The sequence below is a fragment of the Typha angustifolia genome, chromosome 6 (assembly GCF_048772165.1).
Source record: "Typha angustifolia cultivar Huaian chromosome 6, ASM4877216v1, whole genome shotgun sequence".
NCBI classification, from domain to species: domain Eukaryota; kingdom Viridiplantae; phylum Streptophyta; class Magnoliopsida; order Poales; family Typhaceae; genus Typha; species Typha angustifolia.
This window is the reverse complement of record NC_133244.1, coordinates 8,466,350-8,485,269: the sequence shown is the minus strand read 5'-3', so window position 1 is coordinate 8,485,269 and position 18,920 is coordinate 8,466,350. Positions and strand designations below refer to the sequence as shown.

The window sequence follows — 18,920 nt, the reverse complement described above, 5'->3', positions numbered from 1 at the left end:
ATCCAGTGTGCTTGTTTGAATAAGAGGCAACAATAATGAAAATAGAAGCATGTTAAACCTCACTTTTGTATACATAAGAAGAACTTAAGATCACATTGGCATGGCAAATATACTTATTCCCATTTCTTAAAGAGCTTTTCATATTTCTTTCATATGAATCAAAATAAACCTGAGAAGCAATGGGACCTGTTTGAAGGTCATTTCTCCAAATTGGTCCTCTATTTGGAACAAAGAACAAAGTTATTTCCATATGAGAAAATTGTTATTGAAGGATTTAAGATCCCCCTATCCATTCCATTTCAATATGGGAATAAGTATGAACAAGGATCAGATTGGTTTTTCTCCCACAAATAATTGCTGATGAATTAATAAGCAGCTAGGAGGGACCAAGTAAGTTTTACAAGACCATCAGCAAAATAGCAATTGAAATTATTGTTCTTGCGCTCTTCTGCAGTTTAGAGGCACAAGGTAAATTTAGAACTGGAACTGCATCTCTTTTGTGTATCCGAGATCATCTAGGTGCGCAGCCATGGCCTTATTCATGGGAGGTGGTCCACATCTCAAGATCTGTCATTGTCAAATTAAATCTCGGTTTTAGTCTTCGCAAATTCCCGGTACTTACTTAACAGACAAAACTAAAAATATGACTGTGCGATGATCAAAGCATCTGATCTTATGAAGATTCAAGTTGATGATTTTTAGATTTACCTGGATGTCAGATGCAGGTGGTGGGCATTGAGCTTTAATCATTTCCTTGGACACAAAACCAACTCCGCCGTTCCAAATATCAGGAGGCTGAGATGAGAAGAGGATAATAAGAGAAGATCGATGATGATCAGAACTATGATATGGAATTAAGTATTTAGGATCTAAAGCTTATATTAGTTGGTTAATGCAAGAGGTAATATGGTAAATTGGTAATGTCACTCATGAATTTCTAAGATATCAGGCTAGAGAGAAACCAAACCTGATTCAAGACATAATATGCTTTGAAACGGTTGGGATAGTCTTGAGCCATACTATCCAACTCTTCCTGCATAAATTGATGATAAAATTGAGAAACCAATAAAGAAAAGAATAAGTTATGTAGTGTTTCAATATAAAGGATACACGGCTAAAAACAAGGAATAAGGTTATGTGAAGATTAACGCAGTTCTAAGTTCTAACTGCTCTTGATTAACTAGTCAGTAACTTGGTAGCGGACCTTCTTCGACAACCTTTGTAGATGAAAGCACTCATTTACTTAGCAAACAAAAGGAATAAGTATCGTGTCCAAATGTTCTGAAGTGCAACTGTAACAATGTCCTTACTAGATGAAAGAACATAGAAACCAAACTGTTTCTCTGAAGCATACTGAAGGTGAAAGAAGAAAGAACATAGAAACCAAAGAGTTTCTGATGCATACAGAAGGCAGAAGACACCTGATACCGTGTCTGACAGACAACCAAAAAATCCCCCAACCCCAAAGCTGAGTATAGGCCCACCCCACTCATTGACATATAGTTGAAATCCATCACATATATATATAGGATTACTGGTATATTACTGGATTGCTGTTCTGATCCCAAAAAAATGCAAACTTGTGCTTTTGTTCTTATTGTAAGAGGGTACTCTACAAGACTAGTTCTTCAATGATCAATCAGTGTTGAATCAATATATTGCACCAATTGTATTATTAGCTAAAGATAAAGAGAAAGAAGAGTTAAGTTCTAGGTGATGTTACCTTCAGAAGGATGTCTTCGTATGTAACATTTGCATAAATTAGGTAAACCTTAGTGTTGTCTGCTGGGTTTTCAAGAATTGCCCTTGTAACCTAGCAGATGAGAAAAGGGATATGAGCAATACAATCAGGGTAATTCTGATAACAACCTGCATATGGATATGGCTTGTAATTACCTGAAACATTGGAGTGATGCCCGATCCTCCAGCCAACATTCCAAATGCTCTGACTTGTCCAGGTTGATACCTGAAACGCCCCTAGAAGCATAAAATACTTTTTAAGTCAACTAATCCTCGTAAACAGAATCAAAGAGAACTTCAATAGACTGCTCCATGCAAAATACAGGTGAGGTAAGCTCTCCAGACCAGTTGATGACCATCAAGATTTTCTGTACAATTGTATATGGTATTTGGTATCTGATGATGTCAGTATAATAGTCAGCTTAACATCTGATTCTTATTTAATCATCAGCCTGTTCAGTGCATGTTTCTATATAGAAAAATCTTAGATCTCCAGTCCCTGTTAGAAAAAATACAAGCATACCATCTCACCTCACAAATTCAGGTAGACGCAAGTTTTAAAAAGCAAATTCAGGTATATAGTTGCTGTGTTTCTTTATTCTTGCACATCCTATCTGTAAATTCATAATACAAGCCTAAGAAGAACATCCGTTCACTAGCTAGAAAGTCCATGAAAGAAAGTAGCAGAATCCACTCAATTTGATAAAGTTCTTCATTTATAAATTACTAACCTTTTTTTTTTGACATGCAAGTTGTATTATCCAAATAAAAATAATTTAACCATGCCATAAAATGTGTTCATAGCATAGGATCTCCACTATAAAAGAAAAAAGCTACTCAGGGAAGGAAGACATGCACACCTTAGGGCCCTTCACAGATAAGTAGTCACCAACTTTCATCTCACGGAAATGATGTGACATTCTTCCTTGAGGATACATCTACACAATGAAGCAAATAAATAATTGAAAAAGAATGTACTTCCACTAGTTAGAAATGAAGACAGTCTAAGAATCTAAATACTCATAAACATCAAAGTGACATTTTGATGCAATATACATATTATTATAATTGCATTATTACAACTACTTTTGTTGAAACTTTAGATGATTAGACTGAAAGTCACCATCACGATGCATCACAAGAGAAGTACTGTGCACCATTCTTAGATGAAAGGTTAATGTCATCAGATAAAATGTGATTAAGACGTATGCTCCACCAAATATGTTACCTTTATCACAAGTTCAAAATGTCCAATATCCGAGTCCAATGTGGTCGGTGTATAAGGTTTGATTACTTCTTCGCCAACACTATCCGTTCCTCTGTAATATAAACAGGTAAACTTCATCATCCTTTAGAATGATAGAAGAAAAAAAAAGGTTTGATGTCCTACAAAGAAGGGAGCACATGGAGTAGAGAAAATCCAACCTGCAACTAATATGTTGCCCAATCGGAAGACCCAACACAGAAGTAGGTGTTGGAAGAGAAAACCGAAACTTAGCCACATTATGACTTATTTGTTTCTTCTCAACAAGTTTGAACTCCTTGAAGTTCTCAGGATCCAAGCAACCTGAGAGAATGGATTGTATAACAAATATAATGATGTTTTTGAGGACAATCACACGATACAGATAACTAACTAGCACATAAAAAATCCTGAAAGCCAAGATCATGCCCACATACAGCATAAAGAGCTTATGTGATTCCTCAAGGAAGACAATCAGCAAGAAACATACATGCATGTACACACTTCTGCACTGTTAATAATTGTACATGCATCCAATAAGACGCATCATTTAGCTTTGCAGTTATTGAGCCAGGTAAACGATTGTTCACAAGTGCTTCATGAAACTTCAATTCGTAAAAATAGATTAAAAAAAATCTACTTTTAACAAAATCCTTAGCTCTAGGAAATTCTAATATCTTCTTGGCAGCTCTGTCCAACCACTATATTATTACCCCACTCTTCTCGTAATTTATAGCAAACAAATAGTCTCACCAGATCAGAGCAAATCGCAGTGACCCGGGAAAATAAAAACAATCAAGAGATTAAATATAAGAAAAGGTCCCAACTTTTTCATCCATGAAAAAAGACATAAAGCAAAACCGATCACCCGATTAAGCTCGCGCAGGCCTACCCTTCGGTTTCTTGCTGAGGTAGAAGTAGGCGGCGCCGGCGCCGATGGCCGCCACGGCGACTGCTACCCCAAAGATCTCGACGCTATGGGATTGCAGGAACTCCATGGATCTCTCCCAAGCTCCTCTCTCTCTCTCTCAATTCGGCTCGGCGATTTAAGAGTTAGGTGGAGGGAGATGGAGAAGGGAAGCCGAGGACTTATTGGAAGAAAAATGCTTCCTTTCTCGGTTCACCAACAACGCTGATGGCTAAGCCGTCCGCTTCAAGCGCCGAGCCCAAAGTACTGAAAAGTAAAAAAAGCAAAAAAAAAGAATCTATTAGCAGAAGATCGTTTGCATTTAGGATTGTAGGAGTTTGATACAGTCAGAGACACGTGGTAAAGTTTACTTCCACCACACAGTGAGAAGTATTTCAGAAAAAAAAAATAGATAACGTACATATTTCAGCTTTATTTTTAAAAAGTTATTAAAAAACACCCTATATTTTGTCTTATTGTAGTTTGGCACTGCATTTTGCTTTTAATATTTCATAAACTATTACAAATGTTTAATAACCTTAGGGTATTTTTTTAAGATCAAATTGAAAGACATTTTAGGTTATTTTTTTTAGTTTTCTAACCACCACATTGCTAGGGCTGTCAAAATAATCGAGCTCGGCTCGATAATGTTCGATCAAGCTCGGCTTAAAAATAGGCTGAATCGAGTTTGATCATTAAAGCTAGGCTCAAAATTAAATTTGAGCCAAGCTTAATCCCGAGCCGGCTCGATCGAGTTGGCTCGAATATATATATATATATATATATATATATATATATATATATATATATATGAGTAATATCAAACTAATATGAACCATCGTATCAAAACCCTTTCACCCATTCAGAATTTCAGTCATTATTTTCTGACACAATTATCTTTATGGTTTGTAATTTATATTTTGGTTGCTTGTAGTTTTTTGACACAATTATCTTTATTACTTGTAATTTATATTTTGATTGCTTGTAATGTTATAACTTATTTATCTTTATTACTTATAATTTATATTTTGGTAATAATTATATCTTTATAGTTGAATTAGATTTTATTTCAAGCTTGATTCAAGCCTAAATTAATTTAAGCTTACTTAGACTCGAAAATGGTTTGAAATTGATAAGGCTTGAAATTGCTAATTGAGCAACTTGTTTAAGTTTGAAATCGGCTCGGATTGAAATTATTTCAATTCAAACTTGATCACAAAGACAGGCTCAAAATTAATTTCAATCCAAGCTTGATTAGAGCCGGGGTCGATCAAGCTCGGCTCGTTTACACCCGTGGACATCTCACGGCAGAAGGAAGGTATAAGAAGAAAAATATTTATCTGGAAAAATAATCCATCAAGCATCACGAATCCCGATGCACGGGGAATTTTTTTAGATGGGCTTGATCAAATTAACAATTAGAAGCCCAATTAACTTTCTGGGCTCAAGTTTATATCCAACAAGATTTGGGCCCAGAAGTAGCCCGCCTAACCCATCTAATCGACGCCCATTTGAGTAAATATTTTTCCTCTTGATTCCGAAAACTATCCTGACAACTTTTTCCATTTTAGGTTTACGAGTAATGAGTGAAGTAGGTCACAGTAATTAATGGCACCCCAGCCGTGTCCAAGTGGCATGTTCATGGCCATGGGCACAGCGTGGCATGACAACATAAGCTTCTCGTGCGCATCATTATACCATTAAATGCCATAGCTCATGGTTCCTAAACCTTTAAAGTCCTACCCCAATTACTCATTCATGTGTTAATTGAGAATAAATTGAAAATTAAACGAGTATTAATATGTTATTTCTTGGGCCTAATATTTATTTCGTTTGCCATAGTCCAAAAATTCCTGACCTTCATTAATGCCAAAAGTTTTCCGGTATAGATTTGAAAATTTGGGAAAAAAAAAAGTTAGTCTTTTTTTAAAAAGTTTTTGCATCTTAGACCGTAAAAAAATATCTCAATGCACGAGACGGTATAGATCGTGGGCCTAAATTTATGACCTAACTCGAATTGTTTGTATCCTAATATATCGTCTGCTCTTCAGCACTGAGATATATCGTCTTATTAACAAGACAGATACTCAATGGATTGAAGTATCGATCGGTCCTCCTGCAATTGGGGACCATTAGACACAAGGGCCTATTTCCAATTCAAAAGCCACCATGGTAGCTCAACTGTTTTGTAGCTAACTAGTCTGTTTCAAGTCCCTTTCTTGCACCTACTTCTCTTAGCTTTTTGGCTCACTAAAGTGTGGGATTTTCTATCTTTTTCTCCTCCTTTCTTTGCCTCTTTTGAAATTGCCATTAACTTTGGCTTTTATTTTAGCTCAAACTTTTTCCTCATGTAGCTTTGTGTATATCTTGCATGATGGGGATATCTTCTCGTGCATTTGATGCTGTATTTCATGGCAAGTGAGCTAGATTCAACTACCTCTCCACTTGGACACTTATGATCAACTGTTTATAAGATGAACCTAGTAACAATGACATGCAAACTTTATCCAAGAATAAAAAGGAATAATTAAGTATATCTAGATCCTTATTTTAGAGAAAAGAAGGAGATTAATTAAGGGAAAATAATTATTTGATGCTTCTCATTAACATCACTGAAAGGGGTGAGAGATATTACATGTTTACTTGAGAATTATCATCATATACATCACATTTCCTTCATTGTATGGTAAATCCAGCAAGTATATTGTCTTTTGGTCCACTTCACCCATATCCAAGAGAGAGAAGTATAAAAAAAAAGAATAAATAGTGTCCTTGTCATATAGTTGAAGCCCATTAATTGGAGTACTATGATCAGTAAATATTAATCCATCATCAGGAGTTCCACACCTTAGTAGAATAATTAATTACAAGACTGTGCTAATTATAATTAACCATCAGTCTTTCTTTTCTCCAAATCTCAACTTAATACTCAGTAACAATTTTATCCAAAGATAGTGGTATAGATGATCAAATTGAGCTAAATCACAGGAAGTTAAAATGTAATTAACTTGGCAAATTATCCAATGCGAATAATTCAATGAAAGATACAATATAATATATATATTTTTTTCTAAACACGAAGCACATGAAATGACGATCATCAGTGAGTAGTCTAAGAACAACACAGGCAACTGGAACTACAACCACATCTACCACTAACCCAAAGAAGCAAAGCCATGAACAAAGAGCTAGCGAGACGAACGGATTGCTTTACAAACAATCCATTCATCCCCAAGACGTCGAATTCGAGGAGCAGTCGCACGTCGCGTCGCCCTCGGCCTCGGCGTCGGCCACGGCCACGGCCACCCTCTTGTGGAAGCTCCGGTGGCAGCTGCAGGCGGCGCAGCGGAGGGCGGCGCTGGTCCCCTCCTCCCCGGACGCCATGAACTCCCGGCAGCCGTCTAGGGCGTACCCGCCGATGCTCGCCGCGTGGTTCTTCCGGCACTCTCTGTACCTCGCCGCCTTCTCCTTGCTCCTCCTCGAGCCATTGGAAGAAGCCTTGCTCGGTTCTTCTTTTGGACCCATGACGCACAGATCTTCTACCCCCTACTAGCTTTTGCTGCTCTATATATGTCGATCAAGATTGGAATGAGATGGAGGTGAAGAAGAGAGAGGGTGAGAAAACAAATAAGAAGAAGAAGAGATGCAAGGAGTATGGATTAGATTTATATGGAATCGGAGAGAGAGAGAGAGAGAGAGAGAGAGAGAGAGTGGGTTTGGCTCAGTGGGTCAACCTTTGTGTGTTAAATTATGTGCACGTTTAGGTTGTCCTACTTTTGCTTTCCAGGGTTTCATCAATCTCCCCCGTTATTTTTGGGTGGTGCAAAGAGGCACTTTATATTTAAAACCAATATTTATGTGATTATAGATGTGACAGGGGTTAATATGTAAAAAGTTTTAATTACAGTTTAAACCAATTTACAATTTTTTTATTATTTATTTTTAATCTTAAACAGTACCTGTACCACTTATATAGGGCTATCTATAGGTGCCCCTAGAATGATTAATAAAATAATAAGTAAGTTTGGGTTTATATCTCATTAAATATTTTGGAGGATGCTTCTGGACATATATAATTAATGCCACGAACAAAGGAAGACAGACAGCGCGACGTAGACTGTTCTCAAATGTAACGTGCCAAGCCCGTCACTTAATTGCTATTTGCTTTTTTTACCACTCGACCACCAACAATTATTTGACCGTTATATGTCGGCTTGTCTGTCCATCAAAAGTTCATAAATTTTCCCCTTTAAATTCTCTTAAATAGTTAATATATGCGTGAACTTGTGCATTTAACACCCCGCTTTTACCTCGAATGTGTGGAACCGATTTAATCGGGGGTCCCTTCCCGCAATAATAATAATAATAATAATAATAATAATAATCTACAATAATAATGTGAGTCAAATATGGGCCACCTGAGTGATAGTGCCATGTCACCGGCTGAAAGAAACATGCCATTGGGAAATGGGAGGGGGTCACGATCTAATCAATGGATTTCCATACGGTTAAGTGGAACTGAGTGAGACATGATGTGGTTACTCTTTTCAGTCCGCAAATATATAATATAGGAGATTTATGGAATTAAATTGTAAAAATCCGTAGATATAGTAACCAGGATGATAAGGCATTAGAGAGCTAGCTCATTCATGGTCCAGCCCAATGCAGCAGATACAAAAGCATAGGAAAGCCCAAGATGGCTATTGGATCTATCTTATCTATGGAAGATCTCCAGGGCCGAACAAACTCTAAAACTATAGCATTTAGTGTGTATTAATTAATTAGCCGAGAAAGGGTTGGGAAACTTTTTAAGGGCACTTAGGCCCACCTCTCTTGGTCTTCCAGTTGTTGTAGCAGGAGCAAACTTGCTTGTTGCCGTAGTATCCAGGAGGCACACACAAGCACTTCCTGCAGCACTTCTGGCAGAAGAACATGCATGGCTTATGGTACTGCGTCTCTGCGCATCTCCTTGTGCACTCACCAGGGCACTCTACAAAAGGACACCACAACCATTGATGTTAGAAGAGTAAAGCTTTTAGAAGAAGAGGAGGAGGAGGAGGAGGAGGAACAACTAGTAGTAACTCACGAGAGCTTCTTAGGCTGCCTGGGCCATAACGAGACTACAAACACAAAAATAATTTAGTTAGATTGACGTTTACAAGAGCAAATAGATTGAGGCCGGGATAAGTAAACCTTTTGGGTCTTTTTTATTAACCTCTCCTGCAGTACTCCCTCATGTGTAACCTATCCAAGTTGGGAATAAACAAGTTGTTAATACTATAGCATTGGTAGTTGGTAGAACTTTTTTGTGCATGGATGTGGGAAACTTACCTCAGATGAGACCGTGGAGGCCAAGGTGAGGAGCAAAAGGAACAATGCAAGTAACTTGGCCATTGAGGATGGAGTAGAGGAAGGAGAGGAAGGAGTTAAATGGAGGAGGAAGAATGTGAGAATATATATAGTAGAGGGAGTAAAGTGAGAATAAGGACAGGGCGTCAGGCATGGCATGTGGGTTCTGAGCGGCCGCACACTGCACGAGAGAGGATGCACCTTGTTTTGGCGCGCTTTGGAGGGGATTCGGTTTTTGGGTACGTGGCGGATTTCGGATGGACAGGATGGATGGTAGGAGAAGGAATTAATGTGTCCTGCTTTGACGGGAACGGGTCAAAGGAGAGGACAAAACGGTAATTAAATGAAGCTAAGATAAACCCAGGCGGATATGGCCAGATCTTTGAACGTCTGTCCTCGTGATTCGTGTGGTGGCCATAGTACGTGCGGTTAGATGTGAGTCGGTCCCTTAGGCCAGTAGGCACCTTTTTCGAATGGTCCCTCGACTTATTTTATAATTGTCTTGAAGTCCTTCTCGATCTGAGTAGCTATAGCCTGTACTTCTAGCTTATTTCGTGATTCGAAATAAAGTTTCTCTTAACTTAGGAAGAACAGGCCTGATTAAGCTACAATTTAGATTATAGGGTGTCTCTCTCCATTATTGACGGATTATTAATATAAAACATCCAATCTATCTATTTATTTTCCATCAAAAGTTAAAAGATAATTCGTTTTCCTTCTTTTATGTCAATATTTGTCACTTTTAATTTATCCGTATTATAAAACATTCAAAAAAGTTAACATAAAAAGATTAAACGGTCAAAATTGAAAATTTAACAGAAAGTTATATAAATCAACCATTTACCATGTCTCGCATCAGGTCTTTAGAGGATGATTTCATACACACCAAAATTAGTTAGATCTATAATTTTACTTATACTTTATTATTTAATTATAAAATATAAAAATTACTTGAGTAAATTTATATGAAATATATTTAATTACTAATTACAAATAAATATATTAATAGTACTGTAAATTCTGTGATAAAATTTATCAGTAACTTATCTTATATAAAATTTGACTTAAATATAAATAAATAAATATGTAGTTATAAAATATCTAAGCGTGTTGTTGCCTTGCGCTCAAAACACCACCGAAAACTAAAACTGGAGAAAAGTATTGTCGCTGGATTTTATTATACAAAAGCAAATGGATTACGTATGATACTGCAACATTCAGATCTATACATCACTTCGAAACTGAAACCTTTCCTATCCGCAAATAATCAAACTAATCCAGCGAATTTTTGCTCTGAGACTCCAAGATGGATTTCTTCGCCTGCTGCTCCTCCCATCGATCGTCCTCACCTGCACTTCTAATTCACGAGAATTTCGTCACAATAATACTATCCCTACCAAGATGAAACAAACTAGAAAAGAAATCCGAGAAAATTCGAGATAAACAGTTAGTAAAATAACGCCCAGATCGAAAAAAAAGAAAGGAGAACAGAAGGAACGAAAGTCGAATAGGTTGGGTAGTTTTGGGGGGTAGCCCGCGCGGGCGTCATCGCACGCCTTTCTTTGGGTGCTCCGACCGCGGGCAGTCGTCATCGCGGGCAGCGAGCCACCAGAAGCCGCCGTCTCTTCTCCCGCCGCGGCGAGACGCCACCGAGATCCCGCGGCGAAGCGTCGCCGAGAGGGCGACTGTCTCGGGAGCGGCGGGGAGGAGAGGAGCGGCAGCGGCAGCCGCCTTCCGCTCGGATAAGATCAAGTAGTTCGTAGAGGTAAAAACCCTAGAGCGACGAGTTATATAGGAGTTTAGGAAAACGCCATATTTGTCATTGGGCTTCTGATAGGTAGACCAATGTACAGCCCATCAACATATACGGGCCTCTAGAAAGACCTATGTCGGCCCACGTATCGTCCCCATTCCATTCATTATGCTTACGTGGCTTTCTTCGATTGGCTCGCGAATTGTATCCAGCAGTTCAAACGCTGGCGAGAAAATATTTCATTTCACACCTTAAAATATTTAATATTTCCATTTCGGGCCCTCTGATTATAGATAAGGTATAAATAGTAAAAGCAGCGAAAAAAGTGGAGGACGTGAAATGTAAATTTCCCAAGAGAAACGCCTCTGACATAGCTCACGCGAGAAGAACGCCATGAATGCCGAAAAGCTTTCACATGTGCAAAGCTTTGGTTGGATTCTTTTCTTGGGAATTGGAAGCCTGTGTTAGATTAGATTTCTTTTAAGATAATGCCCTGGTGCTCTTGGTCGCTCGGATCGCGGATTCGATCTTTTCTTCTTAATTACGATCGTCTCCAGGCGTTTGCGATCGTCCTCATCTACATCCAAGTGAGTACGAGCGAGATTTGTTTTTTTGTTTTTTTTGTTTTGGAATTACTTTCTTTCGATTCGTTTTCTTGTCAAGAATTAGGGCTTAGTTGCAGATAGATTTCAACTAGGGTTCGAATTGTGTGTAAACTGGTTTGTGATTAGATCGGTTGCGCATTGGTCGGATCAATTGGGGCATTGTACAATGGCGTTTTGCTGATCAATCTCGTGGTGGCGCTCTTCGCGCTCGTCGCGATCGAGAGCAGCAGCCAAAGCCTTGGGCGGACTTACGCGGTGCTTCTTTTCTTCGCCATTCTTCTCGATGTTGCTTGGTTCATACTTTTCTCGCACACGATATGGTATGCTTATGTAATTACAGTTTGAAGGTTGTAAATTTGTTGTTTTTCAGAAGCCTGCTATAAATCATTAATTTCTATTTCATTATTTCTATGAGGAAAGAAAGTGGCATGAAAAAGTAAACGGAAGAAAAGTTTAGGGCATCTTGAAATGAGAGATCTGGATTTGAATCTGCTAAGAAAGTACATGATTTATCGTCTGGAAAGCTATTTTTGAAGAAATAGAGAGCAAGTTTTTAGTAAAAATGAGCCATAAGTAAATGATTGCCACCAAAGAAACTAAGAGACTCATCATTAGTTCATTTAGATCAATCTGCACCATCATAGGCTTAGTTCCTCCATACTTCAAACTAAGAAAGTATAAAAAGAGAGAATGGCTTGCCTTTTCAATTCTCTCCATATGCTTCCCTCTTGTTAACTGCCCTTATACACTGTGATTCCCTTATAAATAAGAAGGTCCGTATGAGATTTTGAATCCTTTTCCCATATCAGTGAAACATGGTGATAAACTTTTTAGCTAGAGAATTTGTTACATACCTCAAAGGCTGCCATTTTCTGGCAATCACCAGTGTAGATGATTGGGCTTCAATTTATACATCTCTCAGTTTAAAAGCAACAACCAACAAATGATTAGCTTCTGCAATGCTGCTTATGCAGGAACATTACCGCTGATGAGAAGTACGGCCTGTTCTTTGTATTCTCAGTCAGAGTTGCTTTGTGGATGCAAATTGTTGGGTTTTCAGTGAGGTTTTTGTCCTCATTCTTATGGATTCAGATTTACAGATTGGGGCCTTCATCTGACAGTATGCCCTATCAGGAAGCAGATTGTTATGCAAGAAATAGTTTCTTGAGTCCCTCAGCTCATGGAATTGTTAGCCAGAACTCCAATATTGATGTTGTTTTGGGAGATTCCACTTACGATTCTACTTATTACTCCTCTCTCTTCAAAGATTCTGATAATGGAAGCATCCTTGAGGTATTCCTTACTCTTCATGGTTTTATTTTGATAGGCATATGAATACATTGGATCTAAATCTTGTCCTAATGTGCTGCATTTTATTGCTACAGAAAGTTGGCAGAAAAATTACTATGAAAATGGCAAGCTACCCTTTTTGCTTTGCCTTTTTTATCTGAAGAATGATAGAAAATGTAACTGATTAATTGTTTGTTATAGAGGTTTAGTAACCAAAACTTATAGCACTTCATGTATTTGTTACAGTAGGCTTTATCTAATATATCTTTCGTGCATTAAAAAGTCAATGGTGTCTAGACTAAAGAGACACTAAAGTGTGGTACAAGTTGTCTTCTGTAATTAATGTCCAAAATCCTGTTCAAAATTTGTTTTTCTGAGATGAAATATCATATATCAGTAAATTTGATCTTGGGAAAAAGAAAATAGCTCTCTTCTTCCACTGAATTTGAAGATTCATGCATTATGTGCAAATTGTACCTTTGTATCTATCTTAATTTGTGAACTAAAGCTATGACTTTATATCTATATGCAGGGAGACAAGCAAATTATTGTTCATGATGGTGGTTCTATATCCGCAATTGAGTCTCCACAACTTAAATCATGCATTAGTAAATCTTTTCAAGCCAGTGATGTAAGTGATATGCTAATCATGTAGCAATATTTCCCTCTTTAATGACTACTCAGTTAATAATAAGATTAGTTGCCTTCTATTTTCAAATTAAAAAACGATATGCTATTTCAGGTCAGCACTGCACTCAGGACGCCCCTGATCTGTTAATCCAGCATGGTGGATCTGTCATCTATGCTTCCCGCTTGTTCGTGTCTGCCCATCTTATATCTTTGAGCTCGTCTTGGACCGTTTTTCTTTTCAAGGGAACGTAAGCTGTGTATAGTTAACCTTCCATTGTGGGATCAGAATGATTTCTAAATATCAACAGAAGAAAGCAGCACTACTGCTTGGTTGCTGAAAAGCACATACAGAAGAAAGCAGCATTACTGTCCAGTACAGTGGTTGATCTTTAATCTTGAGGTCCATGAAGCCATCAGAGTCTTCGTTGTGCAGACATTCAACCAATACATGTGAGATTGTTGGTTATGATCCATAAAAACCTCTGACCGGCATATTTTACGTGTTTGTTTCCAAGGTAGACCTAAGTTCTCTCTTCAGGGTCATTCAAGTTCTTTAATTGGTGCTGAAAAGTTATTCTTTTGTACATGATTGAAATTCCAGATCAGATTGAGCTTGTATATTGATCAGTATGGATTTTGTATTGGTACTGTTTAAATATTAGTATCATGCTTCAAGAAAAAGAAATCTGCAAGTTGTACATGGGGAGGGATATTATTATGCCTGACCATATGTCATTTATCTAGAGGAGAACACCACACATCACATGAGTGCTCAGCTCAGGTGTGACGAATTCGAGTGCTTCAAGCTTTACTTGTTAGAATTGCTGATGTAACATATTCACTTTAAAGTAGATGAACTCTTTTAAGTACATGATATCTGACCACTGGTGATCTTGTTACTTTTCCAAATGTACAATCTTAGTAGTCTTACTCGGTTTTCACGTGTATGTTTTCTTCTTCCTTTTTTCTATTTTTCTTTAAGGAAAGCTCGTAACAAGAATAAAGTGATGGCTCTTTAACACGAACTGTATATTTAATATAAATTTTGACATACTACAGATAGAGTATAGCATTAAGCTCAAAATTAAATGAAGAGTGCTGCTGGCAAATTTATACGAGTAAAAACCCTCTGAGTTAGATTCCGACAGTTCAAGACTCGACCTTTTTAATAGAAAGAATAATCCCCAAAGACTAACTTTTTAGCCCAACATCAATTTCTATTTTTAGATTGCATTCTTTTACTTATTCCAACTGAAAAACTAATAAAGTTGCATTCTTTTTACTTATTCCAACTGATAAACTAATACAGTTGCACTGGGCAGAGTGAATTACATGATCCACTTCCACACCTCCTATGCTCATACTGTGCTTAAAGAGAGGACCTACTGATGAGATGCTTTCCACTATTCAATTCAATCACAACCGGCTTTAAAAACTTAACAGCTCCCACCACTGAGGTAGGACCTCATCTTTGTTGTTAGTACACCACTTGTCTTTAGGAAACTTATTTTTATTTTTATTTTTTTATTTTTAATGGAAACTTAGATGAGAATCTTTATTAATTTATATCATCATCAAATCTCAAATGAATTCGGGATTCATCAACAATTAGTAATTCTTTGTTGTTTGCTAGATAAGATAGATTGTACTATAAGACATATATATATATATATATTAAAAAAAATATATATATATATATATATATATTAAAAAAAAAGCCTTATTCCATCGTCACAAAATGTTTATTTTATTCTATTTTATTTGTCTTTTCATGTGCCGTGATTCTTCTATTTGGTATACTATCATCGTCGTTATCGTTATCACGACTAATTAAATTATTTTTTAAGGTACAAGACGAAGTGTAATTTTTTAATTAGCGAGCATCGTAGAGCACCATGAATAAAACAAAGCCCACCTTCTTGATATTTTATTCTTAGCTTGTCAAGGTCATTGCAAGTAATATTCTACTCTTATTTTTCCTTGATAATATCCCTTTAATTACTTGCTTTTGTCGACACATTAAATTAAGTTGAAGTTAAGAGATAAATAAAGTCATTAACTACTGTGATTATATAAACATAATATTTAATTAATATGGTAGCTTCCTTTGTCAATTTTAATGTCAGCATAGAAGTCTTAGCAACCAGATTAGATTCATCAACTATAATAAATTTTTTTAAAACATTTTATTATATAATTGTAAACAGGTATTTATTATTTTAAAAATCATCCTTAAGAGAGATAGAGAGAGGAGGGTTTGGTGAGTTCCTAGTTTAACAACTGATAGGGATATCCCACCACTAAAATGATAATGACTAGCAAAATAAATAATATTATTATAAGAAAGAAAGGACATTGGAAATTTGGCAATGTTTTGAGAAATTGATCAATATATATATATATATATATATATATATAACCTTATGGTTTATCTTTATTATTATTAACATAATGAATATTTATTATTTAACTCTATTTTAGAAATACTTTGGCATTAGTTTTCTTATCAAGCAATTACTATATAGATATAAAATAATCTTACTACCCTTTTGTAACACATAAGGTGTTCAAAATTAAGATAGTAATTAAAGAGAGATCAGATTTTTGAAGTAAAATAAAGGATATTTTAATTTTAATTTTTCAAAAATGGTTAGGTTAAAATGATGGAGTAGAGTTTTTATGGTAGTAAAAGAAAAATATTGATGCGATAGTATGTAAATAAGACATAATGATAACAAGTTTTATTTGTGATACAATGATTCTATTCGCTATAAAAAATGTTCAGAATATTATTTTATTAGTTATTTATTAAATGTTTTTCTTTTAAAAAATAATAAATAATAAATAAAATAAAATATAAATTGTTATTAAATTAATTAATTTCTTAATATTTTTTTTTAATAAAATGGATTAAATACATCTTGACACCCTCAATCATGTCCTTAAGAAAAATATAATATATAAATACTATTTAAATATATCACTAAGCCTATTCCATTAATGCTTCCCCAAAAATTCTGATAGATAGACAAAATCATATTTATCTATCTAATTATTTAGTTAAGTGAGGGGAGCTTAGTGATACAGTTAAATAATGGGGATAAAAATATAATTATCTCTAATAAAAATTAGTAAACAAAGAAAAGTAATAATAGAGGAAGAGAGGAAGGCAGGTAGTGGCCTATCCAGTTGCACCTTCTCTGCAACGTCTTATTCCTTTCTCTCTTTCCTCACCAGCCTAGAACTTATCAAGAGTCATAGCAAAAGGTAATGAATGCCTTCTTCCACCTCCTTGGGGAATTTTGGGGAGCTCTGATGGTTTACTTCTTCTCCTTAATTTATTTTATATTGTTTTGCATTAATTTTGTTCTACTTTCCCAACTGTATCATGGAAAAGATGGGTTTTTATTTTATTTTATATTATACATGTCCAATTTTGAACTCATCTGCCTTGTGCTTTTTCTATGGTTCTTCATGAGATCTATGGCTTGTGGTATTTATTGAGGATTTGTATGTGGATGAACTTGTTGTTGGCTTGATGCCCAATTTCCAGTTGTTTACTGGTAGATTTTTTTCTTATTATCTTGGTGCCTCTTGAGATCTCAGTTGGTGAAGAAAATAACTTTTTTTTTTCTAAATTTTTTCATTTGGGGGTTTTCATTTCCTTTGAACATTTTCTTTTTCAATGAAAGAAAAGAATTTCGTTCGTATTATTTATGTGTGGATGAGATAAAAATTAGAGCTTTTCTATGTTTATTGACTGCAAATTTTAGATCTTGTAATTGTTTAAAAAAAAATTCTTTGTAGATTATCAAGTATGACTGGAGGATAAAGTATGATGGCTTCCCTGCTTCAAAGATTCTTGCTTGAGGGGTTGAGATTTGCTTAGATCTGCTAAAGATTTCGTGTACAACAAGTTGGGTGCTTCTTTATTTGTAGGTCAGTAAGATGGGTGAAGCTTTTGCCACTAGATATTGGTGCCATGTTTGTGCACAAATTGTTAATCCAGTCATGGAGCCGGAGATCAAGTGCCCCTTTTGCGACAATGGATTTGTGGAAGAAACAGATGGTGGAGAATTTGAAACTGATGCTGATCTAAGATCTGGACAAGGTCTCTCTGCCTTGTTTGGAATGATGGGTGGTTCTTCGAGGCGTTCAAGATTTCAAAGGGAAGATGAAGATGATGATTCAGATGATGAGCTCGAGGAATTTATTAGGAGGAGGAGGTGGAGGAGGAGGTCTTCGATACTTCAATTGATGCAAAGAATCCGTGACGATGTCAGATTAGACCCGGATAACCTTGAGAGTGAGAGAAGGGAGAGAGACAGGGAAAGAGAGAGAGAAAGAGAACGACAAAGACAAAGGCATAGGCAAAGACAAAGTGCTATCCTGATAAATTCTTCCAATCAAGCCATAATTATCCAAGGATTGTTCGACTCTGACGAGAACCAAAGCGACTCAAACAATTCAAGTATCGGTGCTTCACTAGGAGATTACTTTCTTGGTTCTGGTTTGGATCAACTTTTGCAACATTTGTCTGAGAATGATCCGAGTCGATATGGTACGCCACCAGCTAAGAAAGAGGCAGTGGATGCACTGCTCACTGTGAAAGTTGAGAAGGTTGTGAGTTGTCCAGTCTGTCTCGATGATTTTGAAGTGGGGTCGGAGGTGAAAGAGATGCCATGCAAACACAAGTTCCATACTCCTTGTATCTTGCCCTGGCTGGAGCTCCATAGTTCTTGTCCGGTATGTCGATTTCAGCTGCCTGCTGATGAGTCAAAGGATTCAAATATGTCTAGTAATGGTAGTAGGGTGGAGATTAGTAATGAAGATGGTGGTGATGCAGGTGCCGGCAGAGGAAACAGTAGATCTTGGGTCCTTGTACCATGGCCATTCAATGGGCTGTTCTCAGCATCAGGGACTCAGAATGGTGAAAATTCTTCCTCTAATCCATCATCATCGTCCACTTCTGGGAGCAATCCAAATAATGACCATTGAGGGTGTTCTTTAAATGGTTATCTTCTCCTGAGACTAGTAAGAAATGCAAGTAAATTCTCTTATCCAATCTCCAGATCTCCTGATTTGGTGCGCTTGTTGATGTCAAGTATACGCATCATATCTGGAAGCAGATCTTTGCAGATGAGACTTGAAGCATCTTAGATTATGGCCATCTTCTTTATGTTTTATGCTATGCTTCTGTATATATACTTTCATTACCTCAAGTGCGTTTTTCAGTACTTTGTAGAACCTCCTGGCTTCTTGCCATGTTTGTTTCTATGTAAATAATGATAAGTTGGTGGTGCTTTGCCCTACCAGTCCATTCTAGAAAACTAAAAGGAATGGCAGAATCAACAACTTGATCAACGGGAAATTGAGAGTTACTTACTCTGAAGCATGGTGGTT

The 18,920-nt window shown here is 36.6% G+C and overlaps 4 protein-coding genes across 6 annotated transcripts; 2 read left to right on the top strand and 2 right to left on the bottom strand.

The window, feature by feature from the left end:
* Positions 1 to 251: 251 nt before the first annotated feature.
* Positions 252 to 4,127, bottom strand: LOC140761054 (NADH--cytochrome b5 reductase 1-like). Its single transcript, XM_073098233.1, has 9 exons — positions 3,876 to 4,127; positions 3,166 to 3,307; positions 2,969 to 3,059; positions 2,601 to 2,678; positions 1,897 to 1,977; positions 1,724 to 1,813; positions 968 to 1,033; positions 709 to 795; positions 252 to 567 (listed from the first exon to the last, which is right to left on the bottom strand). Exons 1-9 carry the CDS (start codon positions 3,979 to 3,981, stop codon positions 475 to 477), a joined length of 834 nt encoding a protein of 277 aa, XP_072954334.1. The 5' UTR covers positions 3,982 to 4,127; the 3' UTR covers positions 252 to 474.
* Positions 4,128 to 8,510: 4,383 nt separating this feature from the next.
* Positions 8,511 to 9,345, bottom strand: LOC140761502 (gibberellin-regulated protein 6-like). Its single transcript, XM_073098860.1, has 4 exons — positions 9,222 to 9,345; positions 9,084 to 9,134; positions 8,977 to 9,010; positions 8,511 to 8,880 (listed from the first exon to the last, which is right to left on the bottom strand). Exons 1-4 carry the CDS (start codon positions 9,282 to 9,284, stop codon positions 8,699 to 8,701), a joined length of 330 nt encoding a protein of 109 aa, XP_072954961.1. The 5' UTR covers positions 9,285 to 9,345; the 3' UTR covers positions 8,511 to 8,698.
* A 1,994-nt stretch (positions 9,346 to 11,339) lies between these two features.
* LOC140761501 (uncharacterized) lies at positions 11,340 to 14,430 on the top strand. Its single transcript, XM_073098859.1, has 5 exons — positions 11,340 to 11,579; positions 11,724 to 11,917; positions 12,572 to 12,890; positions 13,420 to 13,518; positions 13,630 to 14,430. Exons 1-5 carry the CDS (start codon positions 11,481 to 11,483, stop codon positions 13,663 to 13,665), a joined length of 747 nt encoding a protein of 248 aa, XP_072954960.1. The 5' UTR covers positions 11,340 to 11,480; the 3' UTR covers positions 13,666 to 14,430.
* A 2,232-nt stretch (positions 14,431 to 16,662) lies between these two features.
* On the top strand, positions 16,663 to 18,829 carry LOC140761500 (E3 ubiquitin-protein ligase SIRP1-like). 3 transcript variants are annotated; one of them, XM_073098858.1, is made up of 3 exons: positions 16,663 to 16,784; positions 17,325 to 18,263; positions 18,364 to 18,829. In XM_073098858.1, the coding sequence occupies exons 2-3, from the start codon at positions 17,466 to 17,468 to the stop codon at positions 18,526 to 18,528; spliced, it is 963 nt and encodes a 320-aa protein (XP_072954959.1). In that variant the 5' UTR covers positions 16,663 to 16,784; positions 17,325 to 17,465; the 3' UTR covers positions 18,529 to 18,829. The 3 variants fall into 3 exon arrangements, with proteins under 3 accessions (XP_072954959.1, XP_072954957.1, XP_072954958.1); XM_073098856.1 differs by having other exon boundaries at positions 17,325 to 18,829; XM_073098857.1 differs by having other exon boundaries at positions 16,692 to 16,835; positions 17,325 to 18,829.
* The last annotated feature ends 91 nt before the right edge of the window (positions 18,830 to 18,920 follow it).

Coding starts and splice junctions, on each gene's coding strand:
- LOC140761054 (XM_073098233.1), bottom strand. CDS start 3,981: ATGGAGTTCCTGCAATCCCATAGCGTCGAGATCTTTGGGGTAGCAGTC. Junction 2,679..2,968: donor ATTTTGAACTTGTGATAAAG/GTAACATATTTG, acceptor TTCATTGTGTAG/ATGTATCCTCAAGGAAGAAT. Junction 1,814..1,896: donor GCATCACTCCAATGTTTCAG/GTAATTACAAGC, acceptor CTCATCTGCTAG/GTTACAAGGGCAATTCTTGA.
- LOC140761502 (XM_073098860.1), bottom strand. CDS start 9,284: ATGGCCAAGTTACTTGCATTGTTCCTTTTGCTCCTCACCTTGGCCTCC. Junction 9,135..9,221: donor CCTCCACGGTCTCATCTGAG/GTAAGTTTCCCA, acceptor CAACTTGGATAG/GTTACACATGAGGGAGTACT. Junction 9,011..9,083: donor TAATAAAAAAGACCCAAAAG/GTTTACTTATCC, acceptor TTGTGTTTGTAG/TCTCGTTATGGCCCAGGCAG.
- LOC140761501 (XM_073098859.1), top strand. CDS start 11,481: ATGCCCTGGTGCTCTTGGTCGCTCGGATCGCGGATTCGATCTTTTCTT. Junction 11,580..11,723: donor TCGTCCTCATCTACATCCAA/GTGAGTACGAGC, acceptor GTTTGTGATTAG/ATCGGTTGCGCATTGGTCGG. Junction 13,519..13,629: donor AATCTTTTCAAGCCAGTGAT/GTAAGTGATATG, acceptor ATGCTATTTCAG/GTCAGCACTGCACTCAGGAC.
- LOC140761500 (XM_073098856.1), top strand. CDS start 17,466: ATGGGTGAAGCTTTTGCCACTAGATATTGGTGCCATGTTTGTGCACAA.